At 40.6% G+C, this 17,175-nt stretch overlaps 1 protein-coding gene across 1 annotated transcript in view; it reads right to left on the reverse strand.

The window, feature by feature from the left end:
• Window positions 1–17,175, reverse strand: part of LDAH (lipid droplet associated hydrolase) — a 115,446-nt gene that overhangs the window by 8,379 nt on the left and 89,892 nt on the right. The window contains exon 6 of the mRNA XM_050316435.1: window positions 9,826–9,908. Coding sequence (XP_050172392.1) covers window positions 9,826–9,908 — 83 coding nt within the window. The remainder of the gene's footprint in view (window positions 1–9,825; window positions 9,909–17,175) is intronic.

A 17,175-nucleotide genomic window follows, 5' to 3' on the forward strand; every position in this document is an offset into this window, starting at 1 on the left:
AAAGTGCATATTTTCCTGTGGACGGTGCATGGCTGTAAAGACATCCTGAGTCAGCACAACCACTGCACCAGCCATAGAAAGCTGCTGCCAATCTAAGCATTCAGAAATGGTGAGTCAGGCCCCCAAAATAATGAGACTAGCTTAAAAATAAACAGATTTGCAAAACAATAAATAGAAGGTTCTTTCTATTTTCTTCTGGGCTTAAACTTTTCAATATTTGCATTTTTTAACTTTTCTGCCATGAGGGTGAGAGGATTATTTTTATTCTTTTGCAATATTGAATGCTGAGACTTCCAGGTATTCCTGACTCAGAAGGGAAATGGCAGCTTCCACTGGACACGAGAGACTTAATGATTCCTGATGCAATATCCTGCTTGCTGTGAGTGACTGAAACATGTCCCCTTTCAGGATCTGATGACAGCAGAGTAAAGGGGATGTGGGCTGTCTTTGCTGGTCATTTCAATACTGTGTTTGAAATAGTCATGCAATTTCTAAATTTCAAACAGTTTTAAAAGAACAGCAGTATTGTTGTAAGTTGATTTACCATTAAATGGCCAAGAAGTATGTTTAGCCTTAGCTTCTGTAAAATAAAACACAAGTCTGAGTAGGGCTCAGCCTTGTACCCTGTAATATGCTGTGTGTACTCTGACACTGCACAATGATGGCAGCTGCTAAGTAAACATCAGAAGAATCCGAGATTTGTATCAACAGGATGTTTACATTTTAAAGAGTTTCTAAGAAAATAATAAAGATTCCTGCAGTTGACTCCATCGGCACTTGTTATAGCATGTATGACAGTTCACAAAAGTATAAATTACAGAGAGATGCCTCTTCTGTAACTGTCATAGACCAGCACTGAAAAAGAAATCAAAAAAGTTAAAAAATATTGAGTTTCTCTCTCTGAAACTCGTTACATGTTATAACAACTTTAGAATCTTATTACATGGGCAGGCACCACTCCAGCTGATGGCAGAGAGCGAAGGTCTGATCTCCTTGGATATAAATGAGCGGCAGGGGTGCAATAGCAGGACTGCACCAGTGTCCTTGCTGAAATCCTTGTCTCTGATACACTGACATTTTATCAGCATTACTCCCACATGCATTCACTGGTTGCCACAGCAGCTTCTCTCTGGGTGACATCTCTCAACAGTAACCAGCAAACAGATTCATTTGTTCTTGGATGAAAACTAGTTTAAAAGGCATTAGCCCGGAATTAATTTTAGTTTCAGTCAGGGTTTATAGAAAATGACCTAGCTTCTCTGGAATTATGAAAGTGTCTCCACCTTATCCTGCTAAAAGAATAGGATAAACGACATGGGAACAGACTGGTTTGGGACATGCTTTAAAAATTTTTTTTATTTGCTTCAGTTGTGCTTTGGCTTTACTAATTAGTTTCTGGGAATTCAAAGAGCTGGAAGCCCTAAATGCTTTGGGATCTGACTCTTTGAGACACCATCTCTCTCCCCTCACTATGCTGGTTTAGATCAGCCAGTTTGATGGTGAGGTCTTTGGAACTTGCTTCTTCAGCTTGCTTTACCAGAACTGGTTTTTCATAACTTTCCAAGGGCTGTGCAAAATCAAACATTTTCAGCTGGACTGTTTTGAGAAGAGGCAGTTGACAATCTGGGGTACACGATGCTCTTTTTAAATACTGCCCTGCAGGGCTTGCAGTACAGGTGTAATGGGTCGTCCAGGTATTTGTGGTGATTTTATTTAACGTAAGGACAGTGGTCAGTTTTGTTAAACCAACACAAATAACAAACAAAACTCATTTTCCCATCTGGAAAGGGGATGGAGAAACATTTTGCTATTGGAGAATTTAAAATGCAAACCTTGAGACATGGCCTGACGCAGTGGGTACTTTGCATGTGATTTAAGGTGTGAGTTACTCCTCTCCCTGTGCCAGGCACGGTGTCCTACATACTGTTTTCATGCCTTTGTCAGTGTTGAAACTTGGTAAGCTAACAAAGGGAAAAGGATTTCTCTTTAACTCTGCTGCAGTTTGTTAGCAGTGCTACCAGCTGCTCTGCACATAGAACCAGGAGATCATGTGAGGCCACTTTTATTTCCACTTTCTCACAGAGAATGATGGGTCAAACTCAATGCAAAGTAAAACCGTGCTTTTAAAAAAGGATGCACAGGATTTATCAACAAATCAGGGTGATTAACTTATTTATATTATCAATGTTACTTTAAAGACTTAAAAGCATTTCGAGGGTATATATTTAGATGTGACAGGGACATGAATATTTCAGAAGTCAAGTCTGTATAAATACCAAAATAAAAACAAACAGACCTGAAACCACTATTTAAGCAATACTATTACTGGGCCAGATTCTTCCAAACATACTGACTGCAAACAGTATTTCCCTCTGAGTATCAGCCTGACACCATCTGTATTCAATGGGACTTTAAGATGAATCAGTCAGATCTCTCTTGCAACAGGAGGATCAGCATCTGGCTGCCAAGGACAATGCTGTGCACTGCTGTGGGGTAGCAATTATGGGGTAGTAAATATTCTACTTTTAAATATTCTGTATAGAAGGCTGCGGAAATATTGCTGTCAGTGCTTACTGTGTGCAGCACACACCTTATACTCACCACAAAAATGTCATTGCTTCTTTACTAGAACACCACACAGCATGAACGATGGTAACAGGATATCAGAACAAGTGAAATATCACAGGTAAGTACACTGTGGTGCACTGAACTTTGAAATGCTCACTGGGATCCTTTTCCATCAAGGAGAGAAGCTGATGGTCCCTGATTAGGAATTCTGGGCACTTCAAAGAGAAGGTTGTTCTTGTGGTTAAACGACAGGGGCACCAAAATCCCCAAGCACATGTGCAGCTTCCCTGGTTTCAACTCTGCACCTCCAGGGAGCGCAAGCCAAAGTGGATGTGAGACCAGACAAAAAAAGAGGTGTTCCTGGCTTGAGAGAGCACTTTGTACCTACTCAGAAGGAGTGTTTGGAAGGTTTTTCACAGATATAGGCAAACACCTCACTCAGACTGTGGGCAGGCAAAGTATTTGTAGTATTCTTTTAAGCACGTATCTTCAGATCATGCTCCTCTCACTGGGAATAATTACTAACCCCCCATGGATGTCTACAGAGACTTAAAAACACTGTTGCCCAAAAACTGGGCAACATCAAAACAGCTGCCTTAGGGGTCAAAATAGTTCTTGGTTGCTCAGTTTTAAAAAATTTCTCTAGCAAAGACAACCTTTCAAAAGAAAAACCTAGCTGTTCTCTGTGGAAAGGAAATACTTCATTCTTCAGCTTTTATTCTAAGTCTCTGCATGCCACTGTTTAGTTGATACTCTTGGAGAAGACATTTTCTTTGGAATTATTGGTGTGATATAAACTTGCATGACTTCAAATTCTAAATACACCATTGAAATAAGCATGAAATAGTAAATATATATTTCATTCAATTAATTTTTACAAAACTGAATTTCTTCCCCACCTAACCCTATATATATGTGTGGTTATAAGCCACTTCCACAAACTGAGTGAAAATAGGTTAATGTGTCCATAAACTTCCAGTTCATACATTTCTTCTCAGATAAAAGGTTTTCTTTTTTGATCTTTGTATCTCTCCTTCAGATGTTTCCTGTCTTTTTCCTTATGCAATCAATGTAACTTCTACGCCAAACCATTGGCAAAACTAAACTCAAGCATATAAACCTTTTTTGGTCTAAGATGCTAACCAAAAGAATCATGATTTTCAATTGGAGTAGAAGGTTTATTGTCTTAAGAAATTATGAACCATTACAGAAAGTTCACTGATTCAAGAATTCCTGAAGTCTGTTGAAGTTTTCCTATTGATTTAGGTGGACTTTGGAGCAGATTCTACACTTCAAAATAGGACTAATGTGTATTATGGAGTAATGAACCAGATATATCTCAATAAATATAAAATCTCAGGGGTGCTTTATTAGTGACTTTCCTCTGTAAGCGCCCTAGTTTTACCATTTCATGCAATATCTTCCTGATTTGTACAAGGATATATTTATTATAACAGGTTTACAAGATTATTTGACAGAAAAAAGAGTCAATAAGGTTAAGTCATAAAATAGAGCAATGAATGGGGCATGATGCAGACAATAACAAGTTAAGTGCTGTAGAGAGCCTCTATATGAAAATATCATTGTCCATTCCAGACATGCTAGTGAATGCCCAATATATCTATTTTCCTGTTCCTTTTAATTATTTTTTTTTTTATTCTATTTGTAAGAATTCCATGATGCTCAGTGCTGATCTACCTTTTAAGAATACAGAATTACACCCACTTCCTTTTGTGCAGGAATTACAATAAACTTCCTCTAGTTCAGTAGTATCTTTGCCTCCAGTTTCTGTTAGGAAAGGGAGTTGGTGTTATTACAGTGAAAGAACATAGCTCAGCTGCCTTAGACACAATCTCATCATCATGGCTAGGCTTCGTGAATGAAGATTTGAGAAGGGCTCTACCCACGCTTGCTACAAGCACGCTGATGGCTAAAAAGGCCAATGCGAGATAGACAAGTCCGGTTGCAGAAGGCACAGCAGAAAGACTCCCCAGGTGATATCGACGAGACGCGATTCTTTCTGCGTTGTCTTTTCTCCTCGAGAGTGATCCTGTGTGTGTTCTCAAAAGCAGCAGCAGCGTTATAGATGGTGTGTCTCCAGGCCTCCCGATTGGAGGCCAGGGTAGACCAACGGTGGTGATCAATATGGCCAAGGCTGAGGGATTGTTTCAGGCAGTCCTTGTATCTCCTCTTCGGGGCTCCTCTCTTGCGGCAGCCAGTGGCAAGTTCCCCATAGAGCACGATCTTAGGGAGGCGGTAGTCCTGCATCCTGGAGACGTGCCCTGCCCAGCACAGCTGTGTTCTCAGCAGCATGGCCTCAATGCTCGTGACTGCTGCCTGTTCAAGGACAGACGTGTTGGTCACACAGTCAGTCCAGTGGATGTTTAGGATTGTACGGAGGCAGCGCTGATGGAAGCGTTCTAAGAGACACAAGTGATGGCGGTAAATGACCCATGATTCAGACCCATATAAAAGAGTAGACAGTACAATGGCTCTGTAAACGCTGATCTTTGTACTTTTCTTCAGGTGTTTGTTTTGCCACACTCTTTTATGGAGTTTACCAGAAGCTCTGTATGCCTTAGCTAACCTGATGTCTATTTCTGCATCAATCTTACCATCTGAGGAGATGATGCTTCCCAGGTAACTGAACTGCTGGACTGATTTGAGCTCTGTTTCACCAAAGGAGACTTCCTGAGGTGCAGGCTGATATAAAACTTCTGTTTTCTTCAAGTTGACTTCCAGTCCAAACAGCTCAGCAGCCTCTGCAAAGCAGGATGTTAGACGCTGCAGAGCTCCTTCTGTGTGGGCAATGAGGGCGGCATCATCAGCGTAAAGCAGCTCATGGATGAGATAATTTAAGGTCTTAGTGTGGGCCTTCAGTCGCCTTAGGTTGAACAGGCTCCCATCGGTACGATATCGAATGTAGACACCGTTTTCATCATCGAGGTCTGCCGTGGCCCTTCGGAGCATCATGCTGAAGAAGATTGTGAATAGAGCTGGTGCGAGAACACAGCCTTGCTTCACACCATTGGCTATTGGAAAGGGCTCAGAAAGTGCGTCGCCACATCTGACTTGACCGCGCTGGTCCTCATGAAGTTCATTTTAAGGAACTTGGGAGGACATCCTAAACGTTCCAAAATTCTGCTCACAGTGTCGAAAGCCTTGGTGATATCAACAAAGGTAACATAGAGTCCTTTGTTCTGTTCCCTGCACTTGCAGTTGTCTGAGAACAAATACCATGTCTGTGGTACCTCTGTTGGCTCGGAAACCACACTGGCTTTCAGGTAGAAGATCTTCTGCTATGGCGGGTATTAATCTGTTCAAAAGAAATCTTGCAAGGATTTTACCAGCAATGGAGAGCAGAGTAATACCTCGGTAATTTGAGCAGTCTGATTTATCTCCTTTCCTCTTGTACAAGGTGATGATGACAGCGTCACGAAGGCAGTTCACCTCGTTCCCAACAGCGCACCACAAATTCGTGAAACTTAGCATGGAGTGCTTGGCCACCGTGCTTCCAGATTTCAGGTGGGATTCCATCAACCCCAGCTGCCTTGCCAATTTTCACCTGCTGTATTGCTTTAAGAGTTTCTCCCATGGTGGGGGCAGTATCCAGTTCAGTTTTCACAGGTTGTTGTGAAATGTACTGCATTGCTGAGTCTTGAACTACACGGCTAGTACTGAAGAGAGTCTGAAAGTGTTCCGACCATCGATTCAAAATGGAAACTTTATCTGTGAGAAGCATTTGGCCATCTGCGCTGAGTAATGGGCTTTGAACCTGGCGTGTAGGACCGTAGGCTGTTTTCAGAGCCTCATAGAATCCCCTGTAGTCACCTGTATCTGCGCATAATTGGGTTTTTTTCCGCTAGATTGGTCCACCACTTGTTCTGGATGTCACGAAGTTTCTGTTGCAGCTTGCTGCATGCGAGTCGAAAGGCTGCTTTTCTTATATGACAAGATGGCTGAGCAAGGTGGGCTTGGCGAGCAGTTCTCTTCTTACTCAACAATTCCTGGATCTCATGATTGTTTTCATCAAACCAGTCCTTGTTTTTCTTGAAGGAAAACCCTAAGGATTCTTCACAATCTAATAGCTAATAATTAACCACCAAAGCCAAGCAAATCTTATATCAGTATCCCCTACCTTATTTGTTTGAATTTTGTGGTTTTTCACAATCCCCATGTCACTGAAATATGAAGCTCAGATTCCTGTACATTCATTTACTGCTTGATCCAGACAAACAGTTTTACAGCCAATATTTCAAAGGCTCTATCATATATTACTTTGTTAGAAGACAGGCCTCCATCCTCCTCATACAGTTCCACTGCTATTTAATGTGCACGACTTCTGACTTTAGAAGATTATAAATGAAAAACCTCACTTCATTATCCAAACAATATCCCAGATCCCATTCTTTCAACATAATCCAAGCAATTAGCATTGTTAGAGTAAAAATCTGGGGTCTGGTGATAAAAATTGCATCTGGTCCCTAACTAGTAACAATTATAGTTAAACCTGGGTATGGAAAGACTGGAATAATTTTGTGTCTCTTCTTCCTTCTTCTTCAGATCACAGAATGCAAATAAGATCCAGAAATAACTTTTCTATTCCACAGCAGCTGGCAAAGTCAGGTGTTAAGATTGGCTTTTACCATATGATCACAGTGACTACAAAACAGTTTAAATTTTTTTGAAGTAATAGCTTGCCAGTTCTATAGCAACTTGGACTATAGTTCCTGTTTTTATAAACTTCCAACCTTTATAAGTTAAGCCCATTTTTATTGTCAATACTCTTCAAATTTAACGTGATGCCAATTCAAAATTTTTCCCTTAATTCTTACATTCCCAGAAATTACTAGGAGATGAAAAAAGAGAAGCATTTTTAGACCTACTTTTTCTTCAGTTTGCCAACTCTTATAAGCTCACTTCAGCTTTTTGTTTTCTTGAGTATGTTTGCCACTTTAAAAGTATGAGGACATAGAAGAATCAATAAAAGAAAGTTAACACAGGTTTAAAACAGCTCCAGCCTGCCAAGGCCATGCTTAGATTGACAGAGTCAACAAAAGTACAGATGGAGCAGACTTGGACACCTGCAAACTCTTACTGTTGGCCATAGGCCTTCATTCAGCACAAGAAATCAGTATTTTTTGTAATGTAAAGCATCTGATAAGACTACCTGAAGTTACTGGAGCTGCAGGTGATTGTCACCACCACCATTCCCACCCAACGAAGCTTTTATGCTTAACTTCAAGCACGTGTGCTTGTGATTAACATTTCCACGAGCACCTGAAGTCCTGCTCCCGCACACTCTGCCAGTCTCACCCTCAGCTTCAGGGCACTAACAACCCTACCAGCCTCTCTTGGCACCTCTCTAGGCATCTCGCTGCCTACAAATCCAGGGTCTCCAGCTCTGTCCTTCACCTTTAGTCTCTGTCTCCCAGGCTACACTATAGAGTATCTATCTCCAGCCTCTGCCCTGAGTCATAGACTGACATTGGATCCATCCTATACACAGTTTGTTGCCTGAATGGCTCCCACCTTGCACCTTGCCTTACCTCACATCTTTGGCAATCCCTCTTGGGTGGACTTTGGGCCCACGATGAAGCCTTGTCTCCACTCCTGTCTCTGGCCCTGTACTCTTTTGATCCTGACTGGATTCTGGAGACATGCTGGACCTGGTTCATTATTTTGTCTTGTCTGAGACAGTCAAAGGACCCTGTGTCTGTACTCTCCTCAGGTACTGTGGGACTGGATCCTGCTTGGTGAGGGAGGGCACTGCCTGTGTGGGGTCACCCTTGGCTCCCTTTCCCACAGAGAACAGGCAGATCCTCCAGCTCCCTGGCACTCAGTGATCCAGTCAGTAACATCAACCACTTTCCTTAAATTCACTGGGCTTTGGATCAATCCATGAAAAGTTTTGCTTAAGACAGGAAAGGAAGTTTTGTTTAAGACAGGGAATATTTGCAGTCTACAAGATCAGCCCTTCAGTCATTTCCCTGAGATTCCTGTGAAGTGCAGGAGAACTCTTGAGTGTTCTGCAGCAAAAATGTGATAGCCCAGGCAATCCAGGTGCAGTGTACGGATCCTTGTTCATGTGTGCTATTTTAACTCCTCTAAAATATGAACATACCTTTCAAAGTGCAGAGAAGGCAAATGGGAAAAAAAAAATTATTTTTAGCCAAAAAAAGAAAGACTGATTTATGAAATGAACTTTGTACCATATCTACTTAAAAGGCACAAAGTAATTTTACAGAAGACCTCTGTCCCAGAAAATTCCATTCTCTGAGGAAAATGTCTGCCAGTACAAAGTGGTAGAATCATTCTTCCAGTAAAAAGGCAGGGATGATACAAAAAGATGGAGTGAAGGAAGGGGACACAGTAGAATAATATGTTATACTGATTATCTACTCACATAGAGGCCACCCCAATAGAAGCTTATTAAATGTGACAGTTTTCTGGCTCATAAGCCATCTGGAATTGTCTGACCATGGCCAGACTATTAAATTATCTCAGCCTCCAAAACAGGGTGACCACATCAGAACTCCAATTAGGAATAGTTCCTGGCCTGTGTCAACCCCTGAACCATGCCTGGGAAAATGCTGTCAGTTCAGACAAAAAACTTTACAAAATCTCTTTCAACAATAAACTGATATAGACAAGGAAGTTCAGTGCAGGAGAAGGGTCCCTGAAACGAATTAATTTAGCTGTAGAGCAGTAGCTACAGCCTTTGAGGAACTCCTCTTACTCTGCAGTTCAATGGCTGAAATGGTGGAGCCATAATTTTGCTGACTCCTTTCCATCAACCATGGAAAAGTTGAGCCTGCAGAACCCTGTGGTATTAACTGACAGCCCACAACAGAGATGTTCTTCTTGACCCATTCAGCAGCAAAGTCAAGGCATTTGGTCCATCAGCCTCCTCTCATTTCCTGATTGGCCATCTGCCTGTCTGATCAGAACCCAGGCCTCACTGGGAACCACACCTCAGGCTCAGCCAGAACACAGGCTGTTTGTCCTCCACAAAGGCAAACATACCAGATGGTTTGGAACATCTGATAGTGGTGAAGGCTACAACTACAAAGGTGTGGATCGAGACATTTTAAGGACCAGTGACCCCTTTAATGGCTTCTCCAAAGTAAATGGAACGACACTCCCAAAAAAGCAGAATCAAGCCTGCAGAAATTCTGGTTTTGCACAAATATAACTGCATGTATCATCTCCTCATGCACGTGAGCTTCCTGTGAAAACTGAGGATTAAATAGTTACCTTCTTTAAATTTTGCTTTATGGTTGTACTGTCTCTCTCCACCACCTTCATCATTTCTTGGCTTGCCATGTACAAGATGTTGGCTGTAGAAAAAGAGACATGCAACAGTGTGTAAGTACACAGCAAATCTTTTAGGAAAAACAAGATGGGCCCAACCCTGAAAAAAGGCAGAGCAACCAGAGCAGTCAAGGTCTCTACAATCTCATGGAAAAGAATCCCACTGAGAGAAAGAGCAGAATTATCTCCCCTAACCAAGTGAGTAAAAAGCCATACAGACTAACTTAAGTCACGTCTTATTAATTAATTCCATAATTAATGGAAAGGGAGACATCTTTGGAATATAACTCTACCCTTACAGACTTAAGAATCAGACAACGATGATGACTCTCTCTCTCTCTCTAACCAGAGAAGGATCTCTGATGACTAGCTTTCCCTACATGCTTCTAGAAAGGTAAAGATATGATAAATCATCCATGAAATGTTTGCAAAGGTGGGCTTTTAAATACAAAACATACAATAAAAGGCATTATTAATCAATAGATAATTAAAATATTGACATCCCAATATGCAAGTCATTCAGATATTCAACATAACATATAATAAAAACAACGGAAACTACAAATGTCACTGAAAACTGCAGTTCTGCATAATACTGAGGGTACCTACTGAGCTAAGACTGGACACCAAATGTCTGTGTGTTACCTTTCTGGAATATAAAGTATTAAAAATGGCTCAGTGCAATTTATTGTGAGTGGGTCTGCAAGATACTGTCTCAGAGACATAAATAATTAAGTCTAACATTTGGACACCTAATTCATTTTATGAGGTGTTGAATTCTGGCATGTCTCAGGTATATCAGACAGCAATAGGAACTCAGCACTTCTAAAAAAGTGGATTGGTTTGTTTGGATGCCTAAATATTCACAAATTTAAACATTTTGACACAGAAGGATCACACTGCGTCTACCTTGCCGAGCTTCTGTTACAACAGAACCTGCAGAAGCTGAAGGCACACTGCAAGATCTGGCTTTGAACAAGCACTGTTGGATTATAAGTTTTGCCGCAGAACAAACCTCATGTATTCAACTGCAGAACCCAGAGCTGCTACATGACCATCAATGTTGCATCTCCAAAGGGTGTTTTAATCCATTTCTGACATCGGTGCTGTACCGAAGAAATGTGAAGCTAGCCAAAGAATTAGCACTTCTTTTACCCCTTTTTTCTGCTCAGTGAGCCTACTGGGCTCATGATGGCCAAGCCTCTCCTGACCTCACAATATGAAGCTTCTATGCTCATGGATCACAGAGACATTCATAACCTGTATGTGAAAATGAATGACAATAATCTTCTTCCTCACCAGTTTGCAAAACCAATGGAAGACCCTGAGCGGATAAATTACCTTAAAGCATTTCAATTTCAAGGTCTTAGAATGACTAAAAGTATTTTAAAACACGAAATCCTGGAAAGACTGACTGTTTTTAAAATCTGAAGCAATGGAGTTTTGTGCACAAGTAGTTAATGACAGTGTTGGATCCGATGCTGCTTTGAGACAGGAGTAATACATTCTCACACTGTGCGATAGGGGAGGAAATGGTAATCACACAGGTCTTTGGTGGTGACCAAAACATGTAGTTGGCTGAATTCCAGCACTGCTCTAAGGAAGCAGAATGCCACCAGAGAGATGAGTGATGGTGCTGGAGATCGAATGTTAAAACACAAAGCCAGTGCTCTCAAGTAAAAAAAAATAGAATTCCTAGAAAGTAGTATCTACTTCTGAGCAAGCCAGAGAAGATGTAATTCAGTTCTATGCCTGCAGAGCTCTGTCTTCTTCAATTAAACATTGAACATAGCTAATTCAAGTTCTTCCTTTCCTAGGCAAGATGAAAGGGATGCAGATGTGACATCACTTGGGCAATATAGCAAATTTGCTGGTCCTATCCTACTCTGCTGGGCAAAGGGGTCTCTGTGCAGTTTTGTGTCTAGCAACCTGATCATCTAATCCCTTGGTGCAGCTGGCAAAAGTCTGTGCATCTACAGCATTACTGAGTTCATATCCTGGCACTGGTGGTTGTTTTCTCAATTCAGCCCCAAACACTGGTGCATTATACACACATCTTAGAATGCACCTTCAAAAATCGTCTAGGAAAACCTTAATTGAGAGATATGAAAGGCAGCTGGCACAAGTCCACAGGAGAGTCATTAAACTGATCACAGGGTTGGAGCACTTCTACGCAGACAGGCTGAGAGAGCTAGGGCTGTTCAGCCTGGAGAAGTGAAGGATTCAGGGAGACCTTACAGCACCTTCCAGTACCTAAAAGGGCTACAAGAAAGCTGGAGAGGGACTTCTGAAAAGGGCATGGAGGTATAGGACATAGGGGAATGGCCTTAGGCTGAAAGAGGGCAGGTTTATATTAGATATAGAGAAGGAAGAAATTCTTTACTGTGAGGGTGGTGAGGCACTGGCACAGGCTGCACAGAGAAGCTGTAGATGCCCAGTCCCTGGAAGTGTTCCAGGCCAAGTTGGATGGGGATTTGAGCAACCTGGTCTACTGGAAGGTGTCCCTGCCCATGGCATGGAGGCTGGAACTAGATGATCTTTAAGGTCCCTTCCAATCCAAACCACTCTGCAATTCTATGAGGTAATCTATAGGTATTTAATTAATTTCAGATTGATTCCTGTTTCTAATGTGATAAACATGACTTTAGTGCTCAAAATTCCTACTTATAACTGAATTTGTCTGATCTGTCTGTCAAAAGCCCTGCTCTGTATCAGAAGGCAGGACATGGAGAGCAGCCCTTTCCACCTGAGGTGCTGGTCCTTCAGGTGTATGTGGCTCACTATGGATTTACAAGATTTCACAAAGCACTAAGTGCACAAGCTCTGGATTTGGCAATAGGACTTGTACAAAACCCCTGTATAGGGATTTTAGTACGTTGAGTTTTCAACTTTCCAGTCCAGAATGAGGTGGTTGTTAGTAGGCCACAATTTTTTACTGTATCTGCAGTCAGAACTTCTGCATTATCTTGCAGCACCAACAGTGGATGGTTGTCAGGGATGAAAATACTGGTGGTCATCAGTGCAGAACCTGACACACAGCAGTTCACTCAACACCAGTGGGATTCTGCAGGCAGCTCTCCACCCACAGTTCAGTCCTACAGTGGGAATAGCAAGTACTCCCCTGCTCCCCTTCTCCCATCTTACTGGTTCCTCTGTCCTATTCCTGCTCTTGGTGGGGTGTGCTCATATTTCCAAGGTGCTTGTGCTTTTTTTCAGTAAACAGTAAGAGGTGAAGTGGAATCCACACACTTAGTAAACTTAAATTAGTCATAGAGATCCTAAAAGTAAACTAGTAAGACAGCAAAGGCAATAAGGGCAGTACTTTAAAGGCTTGGGTACTGTGCAAGAAAGATAACCAGGAAGGCAGGATTAAGCTAAACCGGATGAATGGGAAGGTTCAAGAGTCTATTTCAAACCAAAAAAAAAAACAAACAAACCTTAAAATTTTGGAAACATGATCCTAGGGAAACCAATAAACAGGAACTTAAACTTCAGCAGGCGTTAAGTAAGAGGAAATTGCAAAGAGCAAAAAGTAGGTTTCCAAGAACAAACATTAAAGGATTTAAATAAAATATTCCTTGTGTATCAGAAACAAGAGGCCTACAACAGAATTTGTACAGCTAAAGGAGTAGCTAAAGAAGATAATTACACTGTTTGGAAGGTAAATGACTTTCCTTTATGGTAGCCAACTATCTTGTTCAATACATTCAGGAGGTTTCTGCTCTCTATATTCTTTTTCTGGCAATAACAATTTCTCTTTGAGTAGTGAGGTATCAAAAAGCAGCGACACTGGAGAATACAGAACATATAAGGGTATATTTAGGAGTATTAAGAACCTTAAATAGAGAATTACTGAGTTAGTAACTATTTTGCTATGCAAGAATCACCCTGTCCTGTGGCTTGGAGAGTAGAAAATACTGTCTAATTGATAATGATTTTACAAAGGAAAATAACATTTTACTGATCTGTAAGTTCTTCAGTAAGCACAACCAAATGACAAAAATTACAGGTTATCTAAAAGCTCTCTCTTATATATCACACAACAAACATTGACTGGAACTAAACAGCTGTAAAATGAAAGGTTGCAATGTGTTAAGGAGGAGTCTGGAAGTAAAGAATAAAGATTAGGATTAGATTAGCTAATCTGGTTTTTTTAACAGCAAAGAATAAAGTCTAGATTCATCACAATTTTACCCCCCCCAATTTATAATAATAAAAGTTATATAAATAATAATAATAACATTTAAAAATTTATTTCAAAATATCTAAATAATTATTGAGCACATCATGGCAAATTGATCATTTTTGGGATGGATTAAATCACCTCTCAAGAAAACTCTCCTTTTAGTGATAAGACCTTTAGACTTAAGTGCCTAAAAATGCAGGTGGAATGAATCCTGGCTTACGATTCTAGTCCAGCTTCATATTAAAATAATTGGTAACTTTTCTTAATGATCTTGTCAATGGATAAGTAGTTTATTGACAGTATTTGCACAGGACACAATACTAGTCAGTTTGTGAGGAACTAGCAGGGAGAACGTGAGAGACTCAAAGAGAAGAGAGAAAAAAATCAATGCACTAGTAAAAGAAATTCAAATTACAGAAAAGGTAAGCAAGATACAGGCAGGAAAAAAACCAGAATATTTTTTTCCATTACAAACTTAATGCAATGAATGGAATCAGAAACCAGAGACCCTGCAGATGACTGCTGTTCACTATCCACATTAACTCAACATTCCAACCAAAGCATTTAAATTTCATATACAGTAGGAGAATTCTGCAGTACCAGCATAGAAATCACACAACATGCCCACACCTGAAGAGCTGTGTATGCTGAGTGCTGAGAGTCACAACTCCTGTAGGACACTGTAAAACTGAGAACAGGGGTGAGAACAATCAAAGAAGTACAATTAAAGATGTGTTGCTGTCATCATGTTCGTGATATTTCAGGATGCACTGGTTTTCTCTCTCTTACAGACACAATACATTTAAATACAAAACAATAAAAGGAAGTACTTTTTAATGTCATATGAAATTAACTATGAACCTTGCTGCCACAGGAAACTGATGCACATATGTATTCAATGCATTCACATTACATGTGTTGCCCTGACCTCCTCTAATTGCAAATACAGTTAATACAATTAATGTTAGGACCTCTTCACATGTATGAAAATCATGTCCCACTTTACAACATGACAACCCAGGTTAATCCATATCAACTTGTGAGCCATGATATTCCCAGGATTTTTTCCTGCAGAACTATTGCTTAACCAGTAATTTACCATTCTTGTATGTAATTTATGTACAGAACAACTTGTCTCTATAAGGAATGACAGCATTCTCCTCTCCTTGCCCCCCAGACACTTCTCTTAGCTTGTGAAGGTCACTTTGATCCTGTTCCTCCCCAGCATATCTGCAGCACCTTCTAGCACAGTGCCACCTGTAACCTCAGCAAACACACGCTGTATTCCACCACTCACATCCCTAACACAACCACTGAATACTAATAGGACTGAAGATAAAACAGTTACAAAACCCTTCTAGCTACATCTTTCAAGTTTCAAAAATCCTCCATTTTCCATAGTCACACATATGTCTAGTAGTTGTTTCACGTATGTCGTATTTCCCAAACTTTGTTATAAGAACATAATAGGAGACAGTGTAAAAATCTTTATTAAGGTCAAAATAGCCTAAATCCACTGCTTCCCTCTAATCCACATTATACTGTAAGAAGTTTAATGTCTATGGAAAGCTATATTGAAAGAGATACCATTATAAAGCAAGAACAGTAACCTTCTCTCTTGCTGCTGTGGAATGTCAATCTGGGCTTCTTCAGAAAAGCTATTTTTCTCAAAAGCTAAGTCACAAGTTCAGGGAGAAATCTCTCTGCTATTTCCTAATGCTATACTCTGCTAACCTTGGCATTTTTTGAATATTTAGTTCTTTCCTTTTCAAAAAAACTTGTTCTGTTTCCCTATTTCATGAATACCAAGCTGCTTTTTCTAAGGAAATAACTCAGAAGAATTTACTTACTTTTTTTGTGTGCAATTAGAAAGTCATCTCAAAAGGCTCTCAGGGACTGTTACTTTGAGCTTTTCAGCAGCTCTGAAAATCAGGCTGTGAAGTGGGTACAACCCAGTTGCTAAGACTTAGATAATAAATGGCCTCTGAGATCTTTCACTAGGCTTTGAAGAGGAAGGTTGTCCTGTGAGATCACCTTCTCAGTGCTTGCTACCTGGTGTTACAGTCTCTGGAAAGATTTCTAACCCATGGCAATGCTTACTTTAGCTGAAAATCTCTAAAGATTCTGAGAATCATTATCAAGAGTCCTGGAAAAAATATTTATTGGGTGGTGTTGTCATGATTTCAAGTAGAATATAAAATGCAACCTAGAGCCCACGTGCTGAACTTCCTGAGTAATGAAATTGTCTCACCGAAATCTGCAGAACTAGTCACTGGACAAAATAAAGCACATCCAGAAATCTGCAGAACCCTGGCTCAAAATGCAAACATAGGGAATGCAAAATATAGGCTGTGTAGAAGCTGTATTGGAGTTGTGACCTCAGTGTCCACACTGACTTAGGGTGAGATGTAGCTTTGATCTGTTTGGCATTCACCAGTGTATCTCACTACTCACTGAAGAGAGAAATGGCTGGGGTTTAGTAAAGGCAAAAGGAGACTGAATTTAGTATTCTGAAAAATCATTACATGTGAAAGATAAGACTGTGGGATGAAGGGTCAGGAGGCCTGGAATTTTTCTGAACCATCACTGAAATCCTCTGAGACTCTGTGCAAATTACAAAATCTCTGTGTCTCAGTTTCCTCATTTTAAAAACATGCTTCAGGCTGCTTTGTCAAAAAAGTGTATTTTGTAGACTGTAAGTACCTGTAAGTACCTAAAAACAAGATGTGCCTCTGTGAGAATACTGTGCTTGCTACATTTAAAATCTTTCTCTGAACTGGCTTAGTGAAGCCAACACAAAAGGCTTGGAGGACACAATACACACACACACTTACATGATGTGCTGCCTCTTTGCTTTCAGCAGGAATGCTTGAAGTGACAGTGTTAAATATTTGACAGGATCAGAACTGTCCTGTAGTTTGAAACAGGTGTGTCTTCCATCAGTCCCTAAGTGGTACTTGGTTCAACTGAAATGAGTTGCTTCTGCCATAGGTTGCATGAACTTTATAAAAAGTTGTGCACTTGGTACAGCTTCCTACTGAAACCAAGTCAGTTCTACCTGCTTGCCAAAGGAGGGACTTAACCAGTGATAAATCATGACAACATTC

The sequence above is a fragment of the Myiozetetes cayanensis genome, unplaced genomic scaffold (assembly GCF_022539395.1).
Source record: "Myiozetetes cayanensis isolate MyiCay16 unplaced genomic scaffold, myiCay2020 scf2-11, whole genome shotgun sequence".
Lineage (NCBI taxonomy): Eukaryota > Metazoa > Chordata > Aves > Passeriformes > Tyrannidae > Myiozetetes > Myiozetetes cayanensis.